The sequence below is a fragment of the Gopherus flavomarginatus genome, chromosome 17 (assembly GCF_025201925.1).
Source record: "Gopherus flavomarginatus isolate rGopFla2 chromosome 17, rGopFla2.mat.asm, whole genome shotgun sequence".
In the NCBI taxonomy this organism is placed as follows: domain Eukaryota; kingdom Metazoa; phylum Chordata; order Testudines; family Testudinidae; genus Gopherus; species Gopherus flavomarginatus.
In genome coordinates, this window is record NC_066633.1 from 10,570,374 (window position 1) to 10,580,387 (window position 10,014).

The 10,014-nt window shown below is 46.4% G+C and overlaps 1 protein-coding gene across 9 annotated transcripts in view; it reads left to right on the forward strand.

The window, feature by feature from the left end:
• RAPGEF1 (Rap guanine nucleotide exchange factor 1) overlaps positions 1 to 4,450 on the forward strand; it is a 132,111-nt gene extending 127,661 nt beyond the window's left edge. For all 9 annotated transcript variants that reach the window (XM_050926608.1, XM_050926613.1, XM_050926614.1 and 6 more), the window contains one exon: positions 143 to 4,450. In XM_050926608.1, coding sequence (XP_050782565.1) covers positions 143 to 293 — 151 coding nt within the window. In that variant the 3' untranslated portion in view covers positions 294 to 4,450. The remainder of the gene's footprint in view (positions 1 to 142) is intronic.
• The last annotated feature ends 5,564 nt before the right edge of the window (positions 4,451 to 10,014 follow it).

Sequence of the window (10,014 nt, forward strand, 5' to 3'; positions counted from 1 at the left end):
GATGGTTCAGTTGTATAAATTTCAAGAATTGGAATGTTGAATGTATTTCAGACCATATAGTCTGGGATTGCCCTAATTAAGGGGTGGTTCTCAGGGTAAACTAGCTGCAGTGTTAATTGTAGTGTTCTCTCTGGTTTTATAGACATTACGACATCAAAAGAAATGATGATATAGTCTCATTCTTCAATGACTTCAGCGACCATTTGGCTGAGGAGGCCTTGTGGGAACTGTCTCTCAAAATCAAACCTCGAAACATAACGAGGCGAAAAACAGACAGGGAAGAGAAAACCTAGGAGGAGTGGGGTGTGAGCGAGGCAAATCGCTCTGCGGATGCACTGAGGGCAGCTATGAGACTGGAGTAAACACTTGTACCTGTTACTGGATGACGCACTCTTCCTGCCCAATTGGCAGCAGTCACTTGCTTCCTGGGTCTGTGAATATTGGATTCTCTCAACAGAAGAACTGTGAATGTGTGTTTGTCATAAGACAGCAACAGCCAAGGAAAGAGATCAGCCAATGCTCATTCCACTCTTCTTCCTCCATCTCCTGTCTCTCCATGCCATGAACCAGCTTTAAACCTGGGAAGAGAGTGCAGTGGAAGGAGGATCCCCTGTAGGCATGTAACTGGTTTGCCAATTGATGTTTTACATGTATTCTGAAATACTCTTGCTTTTGTCTTCAAGCCACAGGGGGCAGCAGCAATAGCTTAGCAGCCTTGAGCTGCATGTCTGTGGATCGCAGGGCACCTCTGCAGCAGACAAAAACCATGGAAGCCCTGGATTGTTCCCTCTTACCTTCTTGCCTCCCATGCAATGTGGTCATGAATCACTTTTTCCCCAGGGAAGATGGAGTGGCAGGCACTCTCTCTGCCTGAGAAGCTTTATTTTGGAAGCGTTTGTGTGTGTTTACAGGGTTATTGAATCTAATTGCCCCAGATCTCTCTGACCTTAATCCACAGATATGGAAGAGGCACTGAAAACATAGGCAAGGACTGTGGTCTCCAGTCATCACATCCCCCTTCCCCCACCAAATCTCATTATTTAAAAAGATGGTCAGTCTCCCAGCTCTGGGAAGGTTGACTGGCCAAGGTACTGTGGCTGAAGTGTCCTGTGAGCCCGTATCCCTTAGTGATGGTACTAGCTACTGCACAGTAAATACTGTAGTATATGAGACTGTTTGTAAATACTAGTATTTAGATTCCACAGAGGGCGGGGACTGGTGCATGTCAAAATGCCAGTGGCTTTAAAGGAAAACAAGTGCAAAAGGACGTGTATAAATCCACAACTAGTGAAAATGTCTTTCCGAGTGCTGGACTAAAGGAGACTTGGGGCAGCCGTGTCTGGAGAGGAGTACAGAGGGGACATTTGGAGCCAGGAGGAATATTTCCAGGATTTTAAATGCTAAGGTGCGAAGAAAAGGGCATGTGTTCAGTGCTAAGACTGGTCATCCTCTCCTCCTCACCCACCTCACTTGGGGTTGTTGCCTGAACTGGTTATGGAACCCCCTCTGCATAACCTTTGGTGCTGCATTTTGTGATCTTAGCGTTGAAAGAGCCAGAAGGCAGCTTTGGAGCTGGCAAAGCTCTGTCCCCAGTATAGGCAAGTCAAGATTCAGGGGACACAGGCAGCCCAGCACATCATGGGGAATTAGCACGTCACGTACCATGTTAACCCTGATCTGGTCCATGTGCCTTATTCAGTTTCTCTACTCCTTTTCCCCCATGGTCGTGTCCTCAGATGAGCAGTCCTTTCCACCAGCGCAGCTAGGACTGGCCGATTCACACCCGCGACCTCTCTGTCCTTCATCAACTGTTTACAGTGCTGGTCATGTTTTCAGGAATGTGTTGTAGATTTTAATCAGCCTTGCAAGGCCTATTTTGGAACTACTTTGTGTAGTTTGCTTGACAGTGAATCACTGTTTTATTGCGAACTCTAACAAAACGCTTGCAGCTTTTAGAGGTGTAAGTCTTAGGGAGTGTACATAGGAGCTTCTCCCAGCAGCACCCTTACCTTCCTTATTAAGAGCCGTTCAGTGTTTGGTAAGCCTACCTTGTTCTGAGTGAATCAGAGTTACAAAACCTTCCTCCTTCACACTCATTGCAGAGTCTTTCCTCCTCCCTGTTGTTAAAAGCAGCTTTGACTGACAATCTGTGTGACACCAGCTGGAGTGACAACCCATATTGTTTGGTTTATAGTATTATTTAAAGCTATACATCTTTTTTTTAAAGGAAGCTCTAAGCAGAAGATAATGGGCTTGTCTCCACACAAGCCTTGCACCTGTTTAACTGAAGGTTTGTTTTAAACCAGTTTGGGTAGACACTTCTATTTCAGTTTGAGTGGCTCATGTCAATTTAGCTTAAGTAAATTCTTTCCTGACTTAAGCTGACCTGAAATAAGGGTCTCTACACAAACTATTGCTCCAGTTTAACTAAATCCATTTTTAAAGTGGTGTAACTTTCTCAGGTAGACAAGCCCACAATCTCCCAGACGCAGGATTAATGTTCTGTGCATATGCAGCATTCTTGCTTGCTCCTGACATACCTCTGCTTGTCTTTGCCATGTTACAGACAAAACCATTCCGAACACGAATGGCCAGCTAGGGAAAATGCATGAAATGATTATTCTGTCAGGACAGCTGTATTTCATATAAAGGGAATATAGGGGGGACCCGGAGGCAAACAGACTGTTCCTGGCTGGATCCATGCAGTCCCTAGAAAGGGTTGTCTGAACAGTCCAAGAGTAGAAGCCTCTCAATACTAAAGACCCTGAATCTGAAAAAGAGAGAAAATTGACAAGTTCATAAAGCCAGATTTGTTGTCTATGTAGCTAATGTGTGTGTGTTATCGAGCTGGCAACCTTGCACGGTAAAGTCTTTGCGATCCGTGAAGCAGCAAATGCAATCCACCTCTTGTGCAGGATCCTCTGCTGTTTGGTTCCGAACGTGTCACTTTATTATTTAAGGTGTGTGTTGCAGCCCAGGTGATTTATAGCAGTATTGTGTGTGGTCGTGTTGCTAAAATTGTCCTTTCATTTCAGTGTGTTCCAGCTTGGTTCCTCGTGTGTGTGTGTGTTGTGCCCCTTGTGCGTTAAAGTCTGAGACTGGCACTGGCCACCTGTTGGAAAGGGGCAGGGGGAGTGAGAGACCTCAGCAGGCAGATGCACCTGAGTGGTAATGCACCTTGTCCTAAAAGATGCCCCACAGATGCTCACATCTTTTCTGGCCTTTCCGTATAACCGTTTTGAGTCCCTGCCTCGCAACTAAACTGCAGACAAGACCCCTCTGAAAGGAGCACAGACGGAGATAAGGCTGCCCATCCACACACAGCCAGCTGCTAGTGAAAAGCAAGCCACTGGTGTGTGTGCTGCTTGCCACATGGCTGCTGTGAGATTATTGCTGAGTGCTGGCTGTGCAAATAACCACCTGGAAGAAGGCAGTTGATTGACAGCTGCTGCTGTGGCCCAAATCCCATCAACACAGTGCCCCGAGCGAAGACAACTCTGGAGAAGAAAAAACTGGGACCTGGCAATGGGATGGATCCCTTGATAATTGCACTGTTCTGTTCATTCCCTCTGAAACACCTGGCACTGGCCACTGTCGGAATACAGGATACTGATCTAGAGGGGCCATTGGTCTAACCCAGTAGGGCCATTCTGATGGTTCTTTGGGGACATCCCTAGGTAATACGCAGAGTGCTGGCTTTCCTCTCAATTATAGGTTTGTGCATGTAGTTTTGATGAGTAGTGGGGCTGCTTTGGCAGAACTGGGGTGACTCACTTTATGGACAGGCACTGGAGCAGCAGAATGAGCAGTGCTGTTGGGGAGGGGCGCCAGAACGTTCTCATCACAAGTACAAATGAGCTTCAGTAGCATTATACCATGTATTGGTTCCCTGTCAGTGGCAGGCCTAGCAGCTCCGTGGGTGTGAAGGGTTCACTCCTCTGCTCTAATGCTTCCCTGTGATCAGAAGCCAGACGCTTCAGCTATCTGCAGGACTGCAAATGTAATAGTCAGTCATGCCTCTTGCAGATAGAGTCCATAAACCATTTCCCCTCTGGGAGGAGTGGGGGATTTTAAAGCATTGACTGAATATTCAGACGGAGGCCAAGTAAGAGATGACACCAGTTTGTACGTTACCGCTGTGATGACAGCAGCTCTGTCTGGAGTTGTGGAGGGAAGTAGAAGTGGAAGGAAGCCCTGTGTTACCTGAACTCTGCTGAGCCACCTGCCAGCCGTGCTGACCCCAAGTCTCTCCTGCCACCCCGGAATGTTACATTGTATTATCTATTTACCACTAAGCCAATCCTGATAGTGACATCTTTCTGCAAACATTTCAAACCTGTAACTTTTATATTAAAGCAAAATAAATACAGATAAAGAATCCAGCCTAACGATCGTGTTTACAGTGCATGCAGCAGTCTGCGGATTAAAGTGACAATCGAATCCACTTCAACTGCTGGTGTGGCCTTGTATTTTCTGTGTTTTTCCTCTGTCTGGGTCTCATTTTTCAGTTGGCCTTTTGTTTTCTCCTGGTAAAACACACACACATCTCAGAGCCAGAACATGTTTCTTCCCCCTCCCTCCCCAGCACAAGCTTATTCATTGGCACAGAATTAGGGGTGCTTTCCAAGGAGCCCTCCATGAGGAGCCACTTACCCCTTGAACATCCATATTCACATAGCCAATAGGAGGAGGGGATCCAGGATATAACGTGTGAAGAAGGATGTGTGTATGTTGCAGTGTAGCTATGAAAGTGGTGTTGTGACACTCCACACAAGCCTATAAATAATTGCCCCTGAGGCATGGATTGCTGATAATGTGGTGCTCCTGGTCTATTTCAGTCCTGGATAAGTTTCAAAATTCCACTGGAAATAATCTGCATCTGCCAGATTGGAGTGTAGGATGCTCAGACACTGACCGAGTCGCATACCAAAAGCAATGCTAAAGACAGATGGTCTTACAGGGCGTGACACATGGTATGCCACATCAGAGCTGGCTGGAAAAAACCACTCCCTCTGGCAGTCAAGAGTTGCAGCTTTGGGTGAGAGAGAGACCCTGCACTCACAAACTGTGTCTCTGTTTGCACCATAGTCAGTATAGTGTGTGTGTTCATTTTACCCACACTGTACGGCAAAGAAAGGATGGCCTAATGTTTTGGAGTACAGGCCTGGGAGTCAGCTCTCCTGAGTTCTGTTTCCAGTTGTCACTATTTCATTCTGACCTTCTGCAAGTCATTTCACGTGTCTGTGTCTCATTGCCCCCATCTAAAATGTCTACTCTAGAGGGAGGGTGTTAGGCTTAATTCATGAATCATTTGGAGACCCTCTGATGGAAAGTGCTATAGGAGGGCCAAGCATTATCTGTCCTAATCTGAGTCACAGCACGTTTCTATACATGCCTCGTTTTTCTGTTTAGAAGTTACGTGTTTTTCAAGCATGTAATAACTTTTGCTTCTCAGAGTTTGCTTAGCCCATGTATTTCATGCCCAAATGACTGTGTAACATGAGCTCAGCATTTTTAAGCAGTTGTCATGTTCCACGGCAGAAGTGGCCACATTTCAGTGGTGGGCAAAGGAGATCTGTCTTATCCCTTAACTGCATCACAGAAATATTGATACTCACACCTTCTTGTCAACTGTTGGGATTGGACCACATTCACCCTAATTGAATTGGCCACGGTAGTACTGACTCTCCACTTGGTAAGGCAACTCCCATCTTTTCATGTGTTGTATATTTATACCTGCCTACTTTTTTTCACTCTATGCATCTGATGAAGTGGGTTCTAGCCCATGAAAGCTTGTGCCCAAATAAATGTGTTAGTCTCTAAGGTGCCACAAGGACTCCTCATTGTTTTTGCTGATACGGACTAACATGGCTACCCCTGTTGAGAGATCATTGACCTTTTAAGGGCACAATCCTGCAAGGGGCCAAGTATTCTCACCCCTCACTGACACTTCATGGGAGCTGGGGGTAACACCTGGCAGCATTGAGAGGTGATGCAAAATCTTGTGATGAACCATGCTGTACAAGTGCAAAGCAGTAGTGCTTGCCTAGGGGCTGAAACGTGCTCTTATTTCTCTTTCAGGTGTTTCCCTCTTTGCTTTCAGTTGTTATCAGTTAGGTTCACTCTGACATAAAGCTGCTGCCTGGACCAGGATCCCATTCTGTTAGGTGCTGTACAAACAGAGCAAAGCCAGTCCCCCCACCTCCCAAAGCGCTTAACGTGTAAGTATAAGACAAGAGACAACAGGTCAATATAGACAGATGCGGCGTACAAGGAAACAATGAGATGATATTGGTTGGTCTAACAACGAGTGGTGTCAGCATAGCGGCAAACTCCGTGGGTGGTGGTGGCTGAGCGATTACCCAGTGCAGCCATGTCATTGTTGCCAGTTTCTCTGAGTCCTCTTACACCTTAACTCCCAAAGTGGAATTGAAGGGGGATACAGGAGATATTAACAAACGCCAAGGGCAGGACTGGCAAGGAATTTACTGGTCTCTATTTCTAGGCCTAGGGCCGCATAACGACTGCAACACCTTTTGAACTTTTTTTAGTCTCTGCTAAGGATCTCAAGGTGCTCTCCAGACAATTAAGCCTTAGAGCACCTCTTCCACAGATGGGGAAACTGGACCCCTGAGAGTTGTAGTGAATTGCCCAGTGTCGCAGCAAGCATGGGACAGAGCTGGAAAGATAACCAGGAGTCCTGCCGGCCAATGCAAGTGTGGGGCAGGATGATTATGGCAGTGTGGGAGCTTTAAAGGATGTATTGTGACATTAGAGTTGTGTGTGTATTTTTTATTTTATTGTAATAATCTGGAGGCTCCCAGAGTTTGGTTGAGACACTTGTAATAAATGTAGTTTAAAATAAGTGCTGCGAAAAGCAGATGGGGGAAGCCTGAGCCCTCTATCAGATATTGGAGTCATTTCTGTTTCCCACCTGCGTTAAACTCAAGGAAATAACCTCCTTCCAAGCACATCTCTGAAAACTGCTGCTTTAAACTCGCTGGGAGAGGAACACATGCACCTAAGGGGACTGCTGTTTCCTTGGTGATTTATAGCCGTTGTCTCCCACCTTCCTACACACAGGTGGTTTAAATAAGGAGCTTAGCCAGAGAGGAAAGGTGCTTTATTCCTGCTGGCAGAGAGAAGCCACTGGAGATGGTTCAGGGGGTAGCTCTGCTGCATACAGGCTGGCCCTGGTGGTTTGCAGATTCTGAGTAATGAAGAGAAGTTCCTGTTCTGTTTCTATGTAAAGCCTGGACCGCAGGACTGTAGGGTGGTGACTTGGGTGGCTGCCTAATATGCAGCTGTGCACGGCCTGGGATGCAAAGACTCCTAACAATGGCCTGGAGAGTTTTGCCTTCTGGATGGTACAGGTCAGCGGAGTTAGAATTACCTTGATTTACAGGGAAATGTTTGTTGCAAGTGATGCGGACAATCCTGCTTTACCTGCATTAAGCTCTCCGGAGAAATTGCCGAAAAGATGTTTGTGACCTGCCACTGAACACCGTCTTCCCCTTTTTTCCTGGAAGTACTTTGTAACAGGCTAGCTGTGAAAAACAAAACTGGCCTAGTCTTGGAAAATCCTGCCCTCTGCTGGCCAGAAAACTGCATTTCAATTGCAAACCACTTGGTTTTGCAAGTGGACCCACCCTGGCCAGCTTGGCTAGGTCACTGTTACAGTAACCAGCAATGTCATTTATTTGTCTAGTTTCAAGGCTTCTCTGTATTTAAAGGAAGGTGTCTTGCTATGATCACTGACTTCCAGGTATAGTGACCCCATTTCATTCTCACTGAAATTCAAGTGTGCTTCTTACTGGCATGCTCCCTGTTCCAATAAGCTAGCTGGGGAGGTATTCGGGGGACACCTCTCTTGTGTGGAGGCCTGTATCCTAACTTGTCCAAGGTAATAAAAGTCCAACTCAGCCAGTTACATAGAATTGCTTGCAATTTTACGAAAATTAGTCCAAACACCGAGGTCTGCTGAGACCACCCCAGGACTGTGTTAAGACATGACTGGTAAACCAAGGACAATGGGCTCGGAAATTAATGAACCAACATATTGATGTTGGGAATTTGGCTTAGCTGGTGAACAAAATAATGAGGGGATGGATGATGCTGCCTGTCACTCTCTTTTTGGGACCCTTAGTTTCAGAGGGTCATGTCAAAACATCAGGTGTAGATTGAAAGGAATGAGCTCTTCCCCTAGGATCTACCATGACACTGTTGGGCCTTCACTGTCCTGATCAGACCAGGCCAGAGATGGGGTCCCAGATGACATTCCCACTCCACTGGCTTTAGCTAAATCCTGAACAGCACCTGGCATGAGACTTGAGTTCTTGCTGCCACCCCTCCCTCATGTCCTTTTCCTTCTCCACTTTTATTTCTTCTCTTTCCTGTCTCTCTTTGCCTCTATCTAGCAAGTGTTGGGCTTAGCTGGCCAAGACGGCTCTGCTCTTTGCAAAACTGCCATGAGCCCACAATCAGAAACAACAGCTAAAAGAAATGCCTCAAACAATCTGAACAAATTGGCCCGTTTTTGAGTGAGGCTAAGAAGACTAGCAGCCTACTCACAAGTGGAAATCCGCATCAGAGACGGAAGCTGCTTGTTCTATCTCTGCTGTTCTTTTTGTTCCCTTTTATGCGTTTGTCGTGTTTTGTGTCAAAGCAAGGAGTTGACTGGACTTTAACAACCAGTGCTCCAGCCCATCTCAACTATTTGTCTTTTCCCCAAAAAAGACAGTTACCGTCTTTAATACCCTCTAATAGACCATCAGACAGGGGTGTCCCTATGAAAACTCTTCACCAGCTAAAAGGAAAGGATTTAAAGCATATTGACAGCTTTACTTAATACTTCACATTTCAAATGCTTTAAATGTTTTTTTTTCCTTCTTGTTCTGTCTCTTTAATGAAAGTTTACAGATATTTTTAGTTGTGGTTGTTGCCATGGGGTTAAGCAGGCCAAGGTCTCTGTACTCAAACCCCCAAACCATGTTTAACTGTTTAATGCCGTACGGTGTCAGGGTCATGTTAACACCATTGACTCTCTGGACCCACTTATTCCATCAGAATTCACACCCCTGTCACGCTGTACAAGTGCAAATGTAGCAGCAGAAATCCTGAGACTACAGCGTTTGGGATGGGGCTCTGTGAAGGGGGCCTGTCATCCTGCAGGAAAGAAGGAAGGTTCTGTAGAAGTTTGCAGAAGAGCTACGGTCTATAAAGTCCAATGAGTGGCTGATGCTCTTTCTTTTCATCATGCTCAGTTGTGGTCACCAAACCAGAGAGCCCAACATGCATCCCTGTGGTTCATTCCAATCTCTTGACATCTGTGATGACACAGTGGCAAATCACTGGGAGGCACGTGTGGGAACAGACCTCACTGCCAGTCCATCTGCCTCTGCAAGCACAGGCCGTGTCCAGACGCTTCAGTAAACAGCCAGGTGACCCTAGGGAAGGGAGCGAACTCGGCCCCTGCGTTAGGGAGCTGAGCATGTGGTCATTGGTGTAACCTTTAGAATAACAAACACGCTTTTCCCCTTAAGGCTGGCAGGGCAGCAGGCAGCATAGGTGAGTCAGAATTTAGGCCCTGGCTTACTGCCAGCTGTTTATCCTGAGCCTGCACTCGGGCCTACCCATACCCTACGAGCCATCCGTCCTCCTACAAGTCACATGCAAGGATTTTATTTAAACAATGTTTCATGTGAACACGGCGAGAGGATTGACAGCTCTGGGGACCAGCAGCATATCCCCAGTACTGGGAGGGCCCCCATCCATGTGTTCCCTTCTTGGGCTGAAGAGCATAGGAAATGCTAGGCTGGATCAGACCCAAGGTCCATCTAGTCAAGATCTTGTCTCTGGCAGTGGCCAGAGCCAATTGCTTCAGGAGAAGACACAGGAAATGCCATAGTGAACAATTGTGAAATGACCTGCCCATAGGAGAGTGGTTGATTTTAAAATGGGTCGGCGGGGGTCTGTTATGTGAGTATAGTTACATATGGAAACGTGAGATTTTGA